General features: G+C 40.6%; 2 protein-coding genes across 3 annotated transcripts in view; one reads left to right on the forward strand and one right to left on the reverse strand.

Annotated features, from left to right (window-relative positions):
* The window catches only part of GREB1L (growth regulation by estrogen in breast cancer-like), a 64,433-nt gene extending 59,948 nt beyond the window's left edge, over positions 1 to 4,485 (forward strand). Inside the window, exons 30-32 of the mRNA XM_010574310.1 lie at positions 1,080 to 1,280; positions 2,437 to 2,575; positions 4,205 to 4,485. Of these exons, the coding sequence (XP_010572612.1) occupies positions 1,080 to 1,280; positions 2,437 to 2,575; positions 4,205 to 4,368 (504 nt within the window). The 3' untranslated portion in view covers positions 4,369 to 4,485. The remainder of the gene's footprint in view (positions 1 to 1,079; positions 1,281 to 2,436; positions 2,576 to 4,204) is intronic.
* A 3,481-nt stretch (positions 4,486 to 7,966) lies between these two features.
* ESCO1 (establishment of sister chromatid cohesion N-acetyltransferase 1) overlaps positions 7,967 to 16,615 on the reverse strand; it is a 35,113-nt gene continuing 26,464 nt past the window's right edge. The window contains exons 9-12 of one of the 2 annotated variants that reach the window (XM_010574311.1): positions 15,951 to 16,040; positions 13,390 to 13,533; positions 12,281 to 12,468; positions 7,967 to 8,963 (exon numbers count right to left, since the gene is read on the reverse strand). In XM_010574311.1, coding sequence (XP_010572613.1) covers positions 8,816 to 8,963; positions 12,281 to 12,468; positions 13,390 to 13,533; positions 15,951 to 16,040 — 570 coding nt within the window. In that variant the 3' untranslated portion in view covers positions 7,967 to 8,815. Of the gene's footprint in view, positions 8,964 to 12,280; positions 12,469 to 13,389; positions 13,534 to 15,950; positions 16,041 to 16,615 lie in introns of those variants that run through there. The other variant, XM_010574313.1, reaches the window with a different exon arrangement.

The raw sequence follows: 16,615 nt of genomic DNA on the forward strand, positions 1-16,615 counted from the left end.
GACCTGTTTCCCCTAGAAATAATGAATTCTCTAGCCTTTTAGATTTATTTTGTGCTTATTTGACATCTGACATTCATGGCCTACTCCGTGGTAGGGCTGCCACATCAGAAGTAGAAAATAGTAAATATTTTGCTAATTATAAATTACTAACAATAATCCTCCTAATCTATTAGAAGATGGACTGGGATTGGAAAGAGTTTGGTCTAGCTATTCAGTGGTATCTCTGACAGAGGAAGAATTTGCTGACATACACTCTGATCAAAAGCAGGCAAGTTGTACTGGACCTGGTTTTAAAAATTTTAGCACAGCCACTAGTTTCCGGTGTTTGCTGGTTTGTGATGACTTTCAGTCCTTGCACTTGCTGACAAAAAGAGACCTGAGGAATGTCACTGAAAATTGGGACCTTCTGAAATCCACCCAGGAAATCCAAGTATTTATAAAAATGGTGTAGGGATACCAAATATTTTATACAGTGTATGTTACAGCTGTGCCATAAATGGAGTTATATTTCAAAGGGTTGGTTTTAATCTAGGAATTTTATAGTTTGTGTTCCTGGTGGTTTTAAACACATCCCACACCATGTCTCTCTTAAAAACTCACCCCTGTATTTCAGATTTAACTGACTAAACCCCAGATTTGAGTATTTTGGGAGGTCATTTTCTGAATTTTCCTTTTCTTGTGATTGCAGTGGAATCTGTAGTGATGGACTGGCCTATGAGAAAACTCCATAGAAAACGTTTTCTGTGGATGACTCCACACAAGGAGGATGTCATTTCCTATACTGTCCAGGAGTAAGGCAGGATGAAGGGTGTTGTGACAATTTGAACTCCCTATTTTATGTCCCTTCTTTAGGCAAGCAGATACCCACAGAAGTACTTAGCAACCACAGAACAATTAATTAATTTACTTCTGTGCTGTGGTGCTATATCAAAATAGAGCTGGGATTTTTCATTCTTTCCCCCAGCTTTCTCTCTCTTCCTGCCCTGTCATGGTGATCCCTTCCCCAGCTAGAGGAACTCCTGCAGAGAAGATACACTGAGTAGGTGGGTTAAAAGGGGCTCCCCTTGGTTTCATTGCAGGTTTCGGACAGCCTGGCACCAATAATGCCTCTTCAGTACGTCTGTGCCCCTGACAGTGAGCATACATTGTTGGCAGCCCCATCTCAGTTCCTCCTGGAGAAATTTCTTCAACATGCGACATACAAACTCTTTCCGAAGGCCATTCGTAACTTCAAGAACCCGGTATTGGCCATTGACTGCTACCTGAACATCGGGCTTGAGGTACCAAATATTTGCAGGAGTAATGGGGACCATTAAATGTAAACCTTTATTTCAACATGTGTCTTGTTTTGAAAACCCTTTCTTTTATGAGCCCTCAGCATCAAGGGTAGAGTTTGAAGACTTTGGTCTCAAAAAGTGAGACCCTGCTGTCGGAGCTAAAGGCCCAACTCCACTGGAAGAGTTGGAAGTGTAGCCTCCTAGCTGGCTGGTGTGGCTAGAGACCAGAGGTCTGTGATAGATTGATGTGATCTGCAAAGGAATTGGGCATGTCTGTCTGAAATAATATTTCATATGAAGCAAAAACCTGAAAGTGATGCCATTCTTGACAGAACTTGGAGTACTGCTTAGCTGTCTGAACAAAAACTATCCACAAAATTTTTTAGATCACTGTCATACCCATACAGCCTTTTATCACCTGTGTTTGATTTGTCCTTGCAACAACCTTGTTTTGGCTAAGAGAGTTTCTGATATGACCCTTTTCTGGTGGCTTGCTTCGCTGAGGGACAAAGCTCATCTTTGTAATGCAGCTCTCATTTTAGATGCTTTTCTCTTCATGAACCTGGGTTTCTAGGGAAACTAGTTTTTTGCAAGTATGTCTTAGATGTCTGTAGGTAAGGAGATCAGAATTTTTGAACCCATTGGTCAGTTTGAACTGGGTCTCAAGCAGGGTGAAAGTCTAACAGGGGTTTTGTTCTGACAAATTTTATGGAAGTCAGTGGCAGGATAGAGAAGAAACCCTTTGATACAGAGCAGCTATCGCGGCACTGAAACAGAGGAACTCAAGTTTCAGTGGTTTCAGTAGTCATGGAATTGCTTACTGTGTTTGACAAATGTATCCTTTATTAGAATAACCTAAATAATCTTAACAGTTGTTATAAGCAGGTAATTCACAGAGAAAAAGAAAATCAAACTGAATTACAGAGAGCCCTGAAATAACATATTGCAGACTTGGTGACCAAATCTGAATCTAGAAGTTTGTCCCTTGTGTTGTTTCCTAGGGGAAGTTTGCTCAATACTGCATTCTTGTTGGATTGTGTTTTTACCAGCACCAGCTAAATCACCTGTTATCACTAAGTTATATTCCATTCCACTTAAAGTCTTACTTAGGCATTTTCTAACACAGAAGTCCTTCCTTTCTTTTCCCCTTCTGTTTCAGGTGGCTATATGTTATATTAGTTCCCGCCCACACTCAGTCAACGTCAACTGCGAAGGGGTGTTCTTCAGTGGACTTCTGCTTTATCTCTGTGACTCCTTTGTTGGTGCAGACCTCCTTAAGCGGTTCAGGTTTCTGAAAGGTAATCTTATTGCTCTGCTGGGCATCCTGGGTGCTTTCCTGCCAAGTAATAGCACGGAGGAAAAGGGAAAGGTAGAGGAATAACCAGCTTCATTAAGCAGCTCCAATATTTTCACAGTTAGTGCTGCCATTGTTTTCAAAAGAAATAGATGGAGTGTATTATACACTTTTGGCAGTGTATAAAACTTCTGTTCCTGTTGATAATAAGTACAAGTAATTGAACATTTGCTAAGCTTTGATAAATTACATTCATTAAATTATTTTAAAGTGACATCAAATGGAAATAGGTGCAAAAAACCAAGAATACATGGAAATCAGTCAGTGAATCTTGCAGTCAGCAACTTGAGAGTTTAGAGCATAGGTGTTGCTGATGAAGACGAGAAATTCTGCTCTAGTAATCTGTCTATAATGGCAATAAATATTCAGTACTGTAGCTCGGGGCAGCTCTCAGCTGGAGGATGACGGGGTCTACCCCTGCCAGAACTTTATAAACCTCGTCAAAACTTTTCTTCATCTTTTTGTCTTAGTACTAACAAATAGCAAATTGCCATAGGTGTTCAGTAATGCTAAAGTGTGTTACAGAGCTCCAATGCATTTGTGGCGGCACGGCTGGGCCATTTCCCTCTTGTGCTGAGAGATGATAGTGCATGGGGAGGGGTGGGCAGTGGGGGTGACCCTGAGCCAGTCCCAAGAACTGCATTTCGGAGTTTGCTCCTGCACCCGCTTGCCCTCCCGGACAGCGCAGGAGCCGTGCAGGAAGGTGCAGCTGTGCAGCAGCCGTGGTGCATATGGTGCTGCCATCACCAAGCCCCCAGAGCTGATGTGGGCTGAATGCAGCCATAGGGGCCGCTTCCTTTGTTGTTTCTTTGGCAAGGGGCAGTTTCTTCACAAAAAACAGGCAGTGGATGCCTGGTAGGAAGGGTCTTCCCCTGCTCAAATCAAGCAGAGGAGGGATCTGAACCTGAGCCTTCCATGTATCAGGTGTGTGGGCTGGAGCACAGAACAGACAGAGCCCTGAAGGTGTCCAGGTCTCCTGCTCATTAAACAACTACGCAGTCTGGTGGAAGGAAGCTTGCAAGTTTTTTAAGCCAGAGAAATTAGGAATTTGGTTTGTTACTCTTCTTACAGTGCTTTACCAAGGGGAGCTCTCATACTTAAGGAAATCATAGCCAACTTTCTCAAGAGTCAGTTATGAGACTGGTTTGGCTTAGTAGAATTTCATCATTGACCTTGTACAAACCCAAATGTCCCATGAAACAAAAAAAGTAGGCTTTATTCTTTTGGCATAATTATCAGTAGTGATAAAGGATCTTGGACTCAAGTTAACATTCTCTCTGCTATGGTTGATGATACTAACACCAGTCAGGCAGCAACGTCCTGCAATACAGAGCAGACCCACACCACGCTTGCTTCTCCCTGTCCGTGTCTTCCCACAAATGGACACATGCACCTCTGTCCCAGGGCTCACGGGACTGACCTGAGCCTAGGCAGGCTGCTTGTTGACAGACCCTTCTAATACTCTTTTTACCTACCAAGCAGCAGAGATTCCTTTAAAATATCTTAGGAAAAGGAATGAAGGAAATAGAGTTGTTACTGTACTCTAAGAATCTAACATGCTTTTCAATTGAAGGTGCCACCCTGTGTGTCATATGTCAAGACAGAAGCTCATTACGACAGACGATAGTCCGGTTGGAGTTGGAAGATGAGTGGCAGTTCCGACTTCGCGATGAATTTCAAACCGCTAACAGTAGTGATGACAAACCACTCTATTTTCTTACTGGACGCCATATATAAGCTTCGCTAAGACACCGCTAACAAAGAAAAAAAAGAACTTCTTTTTTAAAAAAAAGTACAATCACTGTGGAGCAAAGTGCAACCAATATTTATCTAGACTGCTCTAAAGGATTCCCCACAATTCTGAAGTAGGCTTTATTCCTAGGGTAAAATTACCACATCAGTTACAATTTAAAGGATCCTGGATTCCGGTTATTTTCACATCAGTCACAACTACCGACACTAATCACACAGCCCAAGCTGTAGGATGTAGGAAGAGGATGTAATTTGGTTGAAGAATCCTTTTTATATTCAGCTGAGCTAGGGGAAGAAGCTGCTCTCAGCAGCTGCTAGCTTGAATGCGTTACATGAAGCGCAACCCAGCATGTGGAATTTATTGAAGATGTGTGGAGGAGAGCCCACCGTGTCTCTTCAGCTCTGTACTGTGGTACAGGAATACTCAGGGGTTTGAAACTACAATATAACATAGATATTTGTATTAAAAGGAATAGTCTTGTTCTCTGTGCAGTGTTAGTTTTAAATTTGTAATTGTGTATGTATTGAAACTGTCTTTGGCAAAATTTCCACAGGTGTTCAAAGTTTACCACTTAAGCCTGAACAAATCAGCTAATGCATGGCAGGCACTGTGCACCCAGGTTCTCCCAGCACCATTATTTCACCCCATTAGGCACCACCTCCTCGACTCCAGGGACAAAGCAAAAGGCTTCAGGTAGATTCTCTCTCCTCAGTTAGAGGCCAGAACAACTTGCCAGCAAATCACCTTCAGTTTCTCACTCTCATCAGAGTTTTGAAAACCTGTGGTCCATCCTCTTTTGCATATGGAAATGAGTCCTACTGTATGTCCAGTGCCTTTGTGGTGGGCCGTATGCAACTTACTCTCCGTGTCCTTTTCACTCAACTCCAGTTGGCTGCAGAGCTGAGGTTAGGTCTGTCAAGTCATACCTGTGTGTGAAGCAACATACCAAAAAATGTGCAGGAGGGCAATGATGCCCGAGCTGGACCTGAGGGAAAGAGAAGGTATTTTGCAGTAGCTCCGGGGGGAGGGCAGGGGAGAAGTCCCAGGGCACTGGGACTGCTCAGGAGAGACTCTGTCCAGCAGCAAAGATCTTTGAATGCATCACCTAACACTGTCAGCCCTTTAGTTTTTGATTAACCTCTGTAAATATTGGTCGTAGAGGTAGCTGCACATTGTTCTACTTACAAGCATGTCACTGATCCTTGTTAAGTTGTTCCAGAATGAACTCAGTGCAGTAGCAGTTGGTTGTCAGGGTTAAATTGTAGCAGTATTCTCTTCTATTCATGCAGTTAGCATGGGTTACCCCACTGAGGTTTCCATACAAAAAAATATAATAATCTTCCTGCACCTCGTGACCCCTTTGTTAAAAAGACAAATGCAGCATATTCTTAAAAGCGATTCAGGAACATCAGTTTACTCCCCAAAAAGCAATGAAATTAACATGTCTTTGTACTTGAGCTGTGACTCATTGGAGAAGGACCTGCCAAAGCTGCATTTTTTTTTTATGCATAGTGTTAATTGAGCAACTTTTTTTATCTTGTGAAAAGAGATGTTTACAGATGAAAAAACATAATATATTCGACAAAGGCTAAAGGAAAATGGTTTGCATATGTCTGTGTTAATGTAGCTTAATTCTGATGCTGTAAATTTAGCAAATTTCAGATAGAACAACCCATTTCTGTAAATCTATTTTTTGTTTTCCTTCAGACACAACCTGCCTTATCTATTTTAACACTTGGAAGAAGTAGGGACATAACGGATGCTTCTTGAAGCTTTTGATGCACACCTTGAATGTATTCCAGTAGTTCTGGTTTTGCCAGAAGGGCTTGAGGCCAACCCTGAGTCTTAGCATGGTGTAGAAGTTTCAGGTATTACATGTTCAAAAATGGTTTCCTTTTTGTTTGTGTATGTGATGTTTGCACTAAGTTCTTAAAACTCCAGGTGCTGAGGCTACTGCGAGGAGCTAACTCTCTGGTGAAGCAGTGCTAAATTGTCCTGAAGGTTGAGAATGCAGTCAGAAAGTCAGCGTATTTGCCTGTCTTGACCATTTTTGAACCCATTTCTTTAACTCTGGTGCGAAAGGAAGGAGTTTCAGTCACAGTTTGGCCAAAGCACACTAAACCAGCTCAGAAGGTGTAGGCCTGTCCCCACCAAACACTTTAACTGGCTGCCTGTGAATTCCTGGGAAGGAGACCATTGTCAGACATCTAGAGTATTGCTGTTCCATTTTGGTTTCAAGCCTCACCATCAAGGCCATTCTTATGAATGTATTCAACTGGCCAGCGTTATATTTTACCTGTAGCTGTTCTTGTCTATTCACAGGTTAAATTTGAATGTAAACTAAGATTTAAAGAATCATATGCAGATGCTTTTTGCTTAACTTATGTAATTGCTTTTTGTGACTTTTGGAAGGAGGTTAAAAATGTTGCTTTCCTAGTGTAAAGTTTTCTTAACCAAAAACTTGGTGAATTTAGCTTCACTAGTCAGTCTACCTCATGTTATTGTTTATGAACTGAAACTGTCTGATGTTGTGGCTATGGTATGTTTATAATGTGCTTTCATTAAATTTGAATATATTAAGTTACCATTTAAGACTGCCTCTCTCTCAGCTGGTATTTTGTGCAGGGCATGCCCTTTCTGTCTCTCTTCACACACAACAGTGCTTGCCCCTGAGAAACCCACCTCGGGCTGCTAACATGAATCCCATGTATTGATTTTACGGAGTTAGCTCTGTGTGCTGCCAGTGCCGGAGATCTTTCCAGCTGGGTACCTGTGACCTGGGAGAGTAGCTTTGTTTCAAACAGATGACAGGGGGAGGCAGACAAGCTGTAAATACCAACTTTTAGCCCCCTTAACTATAAGGAGTTGGAAAATGGGCTTGGGTCTGGCCATGCTTCAGTGTTGCTCAGGCAAGAACTTCAGAGCAGCAGCAGCAGGACCTCAGCACTTCTTGCTTTCCGACCCCACCAGCAAGGATCACCTTTAGCTTTTCTGTGAACCCACATCACTTTTTTGACATGGCCCTTTGCAGTCCACTCACCATCCCCTTGAAAATCACAAGTTGCAGCTTGCAAACAGCAGCCTCTACAGACCTGAATTCACCACCTGTCAGCTACTTCAGTTTTAAGTACTCTGAGTAATGTTCCAGAGGTGGTGTGAGTTCCTTGCTTTAGCGCTAGACCAAGCTAAGGACAGCACAATACAAACAAGTGTATCCTAACTGCACACCATAGATTCCAAAATTAAAAAAAAAAACCATAATTTTAAATTTAATTAAATCTTTCCCAACTTAAATTAAGGTTTTAAGCTGTTATTCAAGGCTGAAGGCATCACCCCTCACCTGACTGCAAATGCTGCATCAGGATGTTATGAATCTGGAGCTACAGGAGAGCTGACCCTTGGGGGGGTCAATGCAAATGCATTGTCACAAAAGGAATTCTGACCCCAGGCAGGCAGGAATGCAGCGATGGTGTTCTCCAGAGCCTGCCGTTAGCCACTGTGGTGATACTTCACATGCAAAAGTATGAAATATTCAAAAGATTCATTCACACTTAGTGTCAATACAGAGTAACTTTAAAAAAGCTATCAAGTATTTTATTTTTAATCTATCTACATTATGTACAGATCAAGAAAGGCCACAGCAGTTTTTCAACATACAAACCCTTTAAAAGAGGAGAGATTTATGAAGGAGCGACAAGTATCAAAGTGAAGTCCACTAACAAAGTTATATACTCAGTACAGTACTTGAAGAAAAATGATGAGCGAGCACACCAGTCCTCAGGGTCTGCATTCCACCTTTTACTCTGCAACTAATCTGGGGGAGCAGGGGAGAGGGGTAGAACAAGTTTCCAACGCTGCCAACACTGAGTAGACTCCCTTACACCTCATAGCGCCCAGAACGTGCCCCAGACACCACCATACAGTCTGTGAGGGTGGTTGCCCCCAACTGCACTGTAACGCTTCTTGCCTCAATGTACTTGAGCACAGCCTTGAACTCTGTCAAGCAAGCAGCCGTTAGCGGCCTCACCCAGCTGCTGGGATTGGCAGTAGGAGATCAGCGTTACAGTACCGAGAAGCACTGGTATATCACCATGTTAAGAACTTCAGGATGTGCTCGTCAGCGAGACTAGAGTCTTTGCATCAGCTTACAGTCCACTATATGAACAAGTTTCTGCTGCATGTAAACATGACTAACTAGATAAAATACAATCAAACTTTTGTAAAAGTTAATAAAATATCTTTCTTTTAAAAAAACAAAAAGTTAGCCTATTACTGCATTGTTTACAATTTTAATAAAATAGCACAACCTTTTGGTTGTTACCAGTCCTGAGTTCACTGTAATAAAAATGGCCCTGGCTTCTGCTGAACGTCTGCACCCACTCGTGTTTTGGCAGAAGTCTCCCCATAAAAACTGAATTCCTTCAGGAGCAGTTAAGTCTGGTGCTGTCCGTTGAGGAAGTTGTATACCAGGAACTGGCCGGTGCCACAGTACTGCGTTGCAAAGAGTTTTCCATCAGGAGTGGGGTCAGAGAAAGCAATTTCTTCTTTACTTAAGTATGAGCCATATATGAAGTTACTCCTGTTTAAAAGGGGGGGGGAAGAAAGAAAAATAAACAGATAATTACTCTCAGGGGAATAATGTAAAAATATTTATGCTATGAGGCCACAAACCATTAATTATGTGGCACAGACATTCAAAAGGAAGCAGCTCTATTAGGAGGCGATGGCTCTATTTATATGAGCTATCTCCTCCTTCCAAATGATAAGGAGGATCACTTGTTCTGGGAGGGTTTCTATGAAGTTTTGGTATTTTAGAAGATGCCAGGTCCTGCACTTGGGTCACAGCAACCCCATGCAGCGCTACAGGGTTGGGGAAGAGTGGCTGGAAAGCCGCCCAGCAGAGAAAGACCTGGGGGTGCTGGTTGGCAGCTGGCTGAATATGAGCCAGCAGTGTGCCCAGGTGGCCAAGAAGGCCAACGGCATCCTGGCCTGTATCAGAAATAGTGTGGCCAGCAGGAGCAGGGAGGTGATTGTTCCCCTGTATTTGGCACTGGTGAGGCCGCACCTTGAGTGCTGTGTTCAGTTTTGGGCCCCCACTACAGGAAAGATATTGAGGTGTTGGAGCGTGTCCAGAGAGGGGCAATGAAGCTGGTGAAGGGTCTAGAGAGCAAGTCTTACGAGAAGCAGCTGAGGGGACTGGAGTTGTTTAGTCTGGAGAAAAGGAGGCTGAGGGGAGACCTTATCACTCTCTACAACTACCTGAAGGGGGGTTGTAGTGAGGTGGGTGCTGGTCCCTTCTGTCAGGAAGCTGGTGATGATAGGATGAGAGGAAATGGCCTCAAGTTGCAGCAGGGGAGGTTTAGATTGGATATTAGAAAAAATTCCTTTACTGAAAGGGTTGTCAGTCATTGGAAGAGGCTGCCCAGGGAAGTGGTTGAGTCACCATCCCTGGAGGTGTTCAAAAAGCACATGAACAAGGCACTTCAGGACATGGTTTAGTGGGCGTGGTTGATGGTTGGACTCGATGATCTTAAAGGTCTTTTCCAACCTAAATGATTCTATGATTCCATGTTCATACAGGGAAACTACTTGCAAGCTGGATTAAGAGTTCAATTTCAGAGTTTTTAAAAAAGAAAGAAGTTTGAATTCATTCCAACTATTTCTTCATAGAAAAGACACTGCTAGGACTATGACTACAATCACTAGGAATGAAAACATAAGCTACAAACAAGTTCGGGTGCTTATAGAGGGGGCTGAAAGGACCTGATGAAATTTCAAGTTCCTGGTTTGAAAAAAAAAAAAATTTACATTTAGATGAGAGCACATCTTGGATTCATTTAGAACAACCAAGAACACAACCTCAAGGCATAATTCATAAGTGATACACTGTCAGTAACAATTACATGAAAAGGAAAATTCAATTTGCTTAACAACTTCATAAAAAGTATTTTAGGTATGTTTTATTCTTATCTGAAGAAAGAGGAGAGAAAGGATACCATTGTACTTTTCTGGATGGCTATGTGAGCAAATTTAGAAAATTGATCTCAGGCTTTAAGACCTCGATCAGGGAAGGAGGAGGTAGCATTTATGCTTGGAAACAGAAGAAACTCCCATTAAAGTTAAGTTTTTTAATTCCTATAAAATAAACTTGCTTGTACTTGCAGAGCAAGTATGAACTTCGATCATACGGACATCTCCGTTAAATCTTGAGGAAAAGACAATAGGAACAAAATCCTTTTTAATTATTACCAGCTGTCTTCCCTTCTCTTTACTGTATTTAGGAAGATGATTTTGCAAGGTTCTTAAGACTGACTGACCAGGTTTTTGCAACTCCAGGTCAGCTGTGAAAGCTTGAGTGAAACGGAGCAGACATTCTCAAAATGGACTTAAAAGTCTGCTAGGGTGCCTTCAACATTTTGAAGTGACGATTTAGCTGGTGACCAGAATCATCCTGTTCAAACTACCTTTTGCTATGAAAGACATTTAGGTTGAAGTTTCACTGGCAGTTGAGCAGATCTAACTGCTCACTGCCATCAAAAAGCAAGTCTCACTCCTTTCCTTTGCCTTCTGCAACTTTCTGGGCTCCCTTGTTTACACCAACTCTAGAGCTCATCAGACCTTTCCACAAGCCAACTGAGCACCAGAACAATACAAAGCTCTTTTTGGTGCGCCTGTTTCCTATGAACATAGCAATGAGCAAATGGAGGCCAAAGAAGCACCAGAGCACAGCAAAAGGTAAGATGCAGTGCAGGGCTGAGAGGAAAACAGACCTCTTCTCGCTAGCTGCAACAAACCATTAATATTGATTCTGAAGATCCTTTAGAGCTGTAACTGAGGGAGCGATTCCAGCATCACTTTGCAGAAGAAATCTTTCCTTTAGAAATAGTTTATAGGAAGCTACTGAATACACAGTTAAAAATCAGCCAAAAATAAAACTAAAGCATCAAGTTAACTTGCTTATCTGAATACAGCTTTACAGTCGGTACTTCAGACAGAACATGATCTGATAAGAACCTTCTAGTTGCTGCACCAGCCAGGCAAGACGCATTCTGCAGAGCAGAATAGCTCTGCTAGGCTTTCCAAATACCCAAGAGGGTGAGGATCGGCAGACACAGCAGTACCTGTGCCACAAACTCCAACAAGATGGGTCTAGCCAGGCACGTAGCACAAACCTGACAACCCAGGAGTAATAAGATTTGGGTGGTTCTTGGCATTACTCTGAACAGGCTTTTAAACTTCTAGGCAATGTCACTGGAAGAAACCTACAGTTTGAAGATTCAACATGTTTAACAGTTATCTAAACAGTAGCGCGGATGTTTGAGTCCTTTTATGGATCTAGCACTTAGCATTCAGCTGAACACACTCATCATCAGCTATTAGAGCTCCACGGAAATTGAAAATATCTCAAAAGGCTCAGTGAACCCGAGTAAAGCAAAAATAAAAAATACAGTTGGAAGCCACCAGACTATATCAAATAGTTCGGTATACTCATCACTGTTCTCTCCCCCTTACTACCTCTAAGGAATGGACATTCAGTCAATGGTTAGGTCCCAGTCCTTAATGCTTGGGTAATCTCACACTTTGACCAAAGACAGTCTCATTTCCTTCCCTCATAATTACCTCAGAGGAATTTACCCAAGCCCATTGGCATTCTGCTAGGGTGACTCATTACAACTGCACTTAGCAGAAAGATTTCTGTTAAAGACAAGCTATTGCAGAACACCGACGTTGGTTATTGAACTCCACATAATACTCGAACTGTCAACTGTGCTCAGATCTACATCCCCAATATCACCAGCAGCTTAAAAGTACAAGCTTGAGACACACAAAGCCATAAATGTCTTGGACTGAGTTCTACCTAAAACACATGTAACTGAGGAACTTTGTTTATATTACCTAAGACACTCTATCATCCGAGAAGCAATCTTCTTTCGACGCATCATGCTGAATACCCATATTCGACTAATGCCACAAATAGCAGGTTCTGGAGAAGTTGAACAGCACCATGCTTTCTGTCTTTCAAATATGACTTTCTCGTTTTCTGAACTGACTTCTGGAACCTTCTCTTCTATAACTCTGTAGCCCTGCAAGTGATGTAAAAAATATTTGTCACTTCATAAAAGCATCACTAATGACTAAATAAAATAATTCTTGCGTAGTTTTTCAGTTAAACATACTTACTTGCTAAAATGCCTTGCCAAAAAGACTGCATATTTATGTCTCATTTAATTTCTCTTAACAATTTCAAAATTGGAACAGATGATAAAAGAATAAACCAAAAAACCCTGTAAAGCTTATCTGATTTAAAATAACAGCAACAAATAATCCAATTCTTATTACCATCTGTATTAAAGTGTTTGCATCAATTTCTCTGACTTTGACTAAGATTGTTTTGCTTCTTGTCTGCTACTCCCAAGGGACAATAGAAAACACCACAGTTTACAAGGCAACAGACAGAATATGTGACAAAGTTCTGACATCAGTTTTTAGTACTGCAACTGGCAGTATGGCTTCTTGTCCTGCTCTTCACTGCACAGTTCTGCCCTCCGCTTCCGTTTTCTGTGGAGCTGTTTGACCCTGCGGTGATTCAACTCAAATCCTATAGAGTACGCACTTTTTCATCCATGTTGGATTTCTGCCAGGCAGGAAGTTGAATCTGCTTGTCAACAAGCAAGAGGAGAGCCAAAGCTAGCATAAGAATAGCAGAAAAAGAAAAATTCCACCCTTCAGCTGCAGCAAGCAAGTTCTTAGATGAGCAGGTCTTAGCCACGTATGATACCGTACATGTGTCTCAGCTCAGTGTCAACTATACAAAAACGAGTAACTACATTTCAGAATGGTCTGCCACCAAAAGTCTCTTCATTTCTGGAAAAGGCAAACATGGAATACTTATTTGCTAAATGGGTAGACTTAAACTCCAAGATAATTCTATAGTTTCAGAATGTCTGAAGAACAGAGTCACTAAGCACTGACACAGATTGCCTTTCTCCAATTCAATCACTTACCCACTGGATATGTTCAGCAATTAAACAGCCGATAACTTTTTTGTCATTAGAAATAAAAAGAAGAGTTTTAGTTCTAGAGTAACACATGAGTGGAGCTTGCTGAAATCCCAAGTCATTGTCTACCATTTCTCTAATTTCTTCAACCTGTCAAAATAAGTTTAAATGCTGCATAAGAAACACATGTAAATACACGTTTGTATAAATTTACATAAAAATTACAGATCTGTAAAAATGCACTAAGGCATCTACAACACTGAAAGCTATTCCAGAAGTCAGGGATCATTCTAAGTGACCTGCAACACATTGGTCCACATAAACATTCCTTAAATAATACTTGGCCGGAAATAGGAAGAGTAGGGACCTCTAAGTCAGCTTCCATTAAGTCAAAACTTCAATTAGGCAAAGGCTAATAGAGAGAATGCAGATAATCAAAGTGTGGACTCTGATATTCTAGAAGTAAATGAGCTCAGTAGCTCAGTTAAAGGTTTCCTGTCTGTTATTTTTAAAGTCTTGAAAGAACTAATCCATTAAGGGTTCTAAGCAGATGATAGCAAGCACAGTGCCAAGGCGGCTAGAAAATATATGCATTTATTGTAAAGGAATGAATAACTGTTGTCTCTTTCCTCAAGCTTTCTGCTCTTCCATTAGCTTTGCAAAGAGTAACTGAAACTAAAAATAAAATTTTTAGTTAATATTAGCAAATTTAGAAGAAATATATAAACTCCAGCATGAATGTGAACAAAAGTTTATGCATGAGCTGAGATTTTACTGGGGGATTCTTGTACCTACAACTGGGCATTGAAACAGCCTCTATCACCCCTCTGTCATCTCACATGAGACAGAAATAAGGTAGCTTTTCCTATGTGGTGCATTAAATTGCATAAGCTTCTTTAATGCATGTTGTAGTTACATTAGTTAAAGCAAAACTAGAATTACTGATGCTATGAATATATGAAGTTAGCACTGATCACATGGAAATTGTGATTAAAAAAAAGCTTTTAAAATAACTTTTAAAAGGCATGGTATCAGTTACTCTCTACTTTCTCATCTAACCTTCAGGTACCAGTCTTTTAATTACAAGTCCAATTAGCCAATTTGAAACACTAAGTAATCATTCTTGAAGTCAGCCATCCATGGTTCTTGACAGTTGTAGATTCTTTCAACTTTAACCACACAGAACTACAGAGAACTCTATCCTAAATTATTTCATTTGCTACAGTCTTCCTTTCCTCTGCCCCACTTAGGTATTTAAAGTAATTTTTTTCTTCAGCCATTTTAGTAAAAAATGAATGTGCAATGAATGTACTAAAATTAAGACAGTACCACCAGAGAAACAAAACTTAATAAAACTTATCTGCATTAAATATTGTAAAAAGAAAATTCATCATTTCTTTTCAATTCAGCAACTTAAAAAATTCTATGTTAGTCTAAAGAAAACCCAGTACAGTCATGCCATCAGAAAGAGCTGTCTTAGGCATCAATTCTGCCTCCAGAGGTCCCTTCCAACCTCAACCATTCTGTCATCCTGTGATAGTGGTACTGTAAAGAAGCATCCGTTAGTCACAGCAAATCCCCAGCTAAACAGAATCAATGACATGCTACTGAAAAAACAAATGTAATGCCATATTAAGATGTATGAACACAGGCTAGCCAGCAAGACACCAAAGTACCCTGCTGCTCTAAGTCTCCACTAGTGTACTATGCCCAGTTTTAAATAAAGAGTTTCAAAAGAGGCATGAGACATGGCACAAATAGACATAACCTAGAGGAAAGTACAACAATGATCAGAGCTCTATAAAACATTACTTAGGAGTATGAACTAAAAACCAGCACATCCCGTCAATCTCCTTAAGGTGAAACAATTAGTTTGTTCAGGCACAAAAAAGCTGTTGCAAAGAGGAAAAGGGTGTTTTCTACAGCTATGGCAGTATGATTAGCACTAAAGAGCTTAAATTGCAGTACTGAGGTTCTGTTGGACATTTAGTGAAAATCTCCTACTGTTACAGAAGCTGTAACAGACTCTGAAGAGGTCAGAAAAACCTCCAGTGGTAGAAGTTTTAGAAAACTGTCAGATGCATCATAACCAGAGCTGAGTCTGCTTTGGACATGGGACTGGACTAGATGACTTCGAGGCTACTTTCCACCTAAATCTGGTTTTATCCAAAAGTCATTTAGAGAATGGTGCCATATTCATGCTGTGCAATAAAATCAATACATTTCAGTTGGTTTAAATATACTAGGAAGTTTATGTTATATAAAATATCTGGCAGACATTCAGCAAGTATATTAAAAAAAAAATTTAAAAAGTCAGTTGGTTGATGCTGTTCCCACCCCTGCCTTCCATTCCTACTCAGACCCATCCTCTCTATAAGGAGAGCAGCAGTGCATAAGAGTGAGATGTCTGACCTGTTTGTGGAAAAAGCTACAGAACCACTGCAGTTCTGAGTCCAACTTCAATTGCTTACATGTGAATTATACAAACTTTACTGTGAACATTCTCATTACTTATACGAAAACATCAAACAAGGTAAGGTATACAAGTCCAGTCCTTTTCACCATACCTTTTTAAGTGCATACTTTGGGTCATCAGGAAGAACCATTATTATCTTTCCATCAGGATATTCAGCCAAAATTCTCTCCTTTTTCCAACCCTAAATAAAACAAACACTTATCTAAACCATACACAAGATGTACTTTTACGAATAGAAATTGCATATTATTGTTCTAGACACTGAATTTATGCAGAGACTTCATACTATTTAGTAGTTGTTTTGCTAGAGAAGGAAACTTCAGCTAGCTTTTTAACAGACATAATATGATCTTGTTTATACAATAATTTATACAATAGCCTAACTATATCTAGAAACAATTTGTGAAAGTGTCTTATAATTTCCCAGCTAGATTTTCTTCCCCCAGGACTGTAGTACAAACTGAATTTTAAAATAGAAGTAGCAAACTTGGCTCACATAACTGATTTCCAAACCTATGTAATACTTATTTTCCAAAGTCTAGTGAATGGGAAAATCCCTAAGTTTTAATAAAAGATTTCTTTTTAACATAGTTACCTCCACAAATACACACTCAGTTTTAAAGTTTGGCATGCGAAAGACCTCCAGGAGGTTCTAAGTGAACTGATTGGCATGCAGTTGCCCAAAATGTAAGGAATAGGTTATTTTGTTACTGGTCATAACTGTTAAAGCCACAAGAAGGATACTAGAAAAAAATT

Source organism: Haliaeetus leucocephalus, unplaced genomic scaffold, assembly GCF_000737465.1.
Source record: "Haliaeetus leucocephalus isolate CR32 unplaced genomic scaffold, Haliaeetus_leucocephalus-4.0 Scaffold428, whole genome shotgun sequence".
NCBI lineage: Eukaryota > Metazoa > Chordata > Aves > Accipitriformes > Accipitridae > Haliaeetus > Haliaeetus leucocephalus.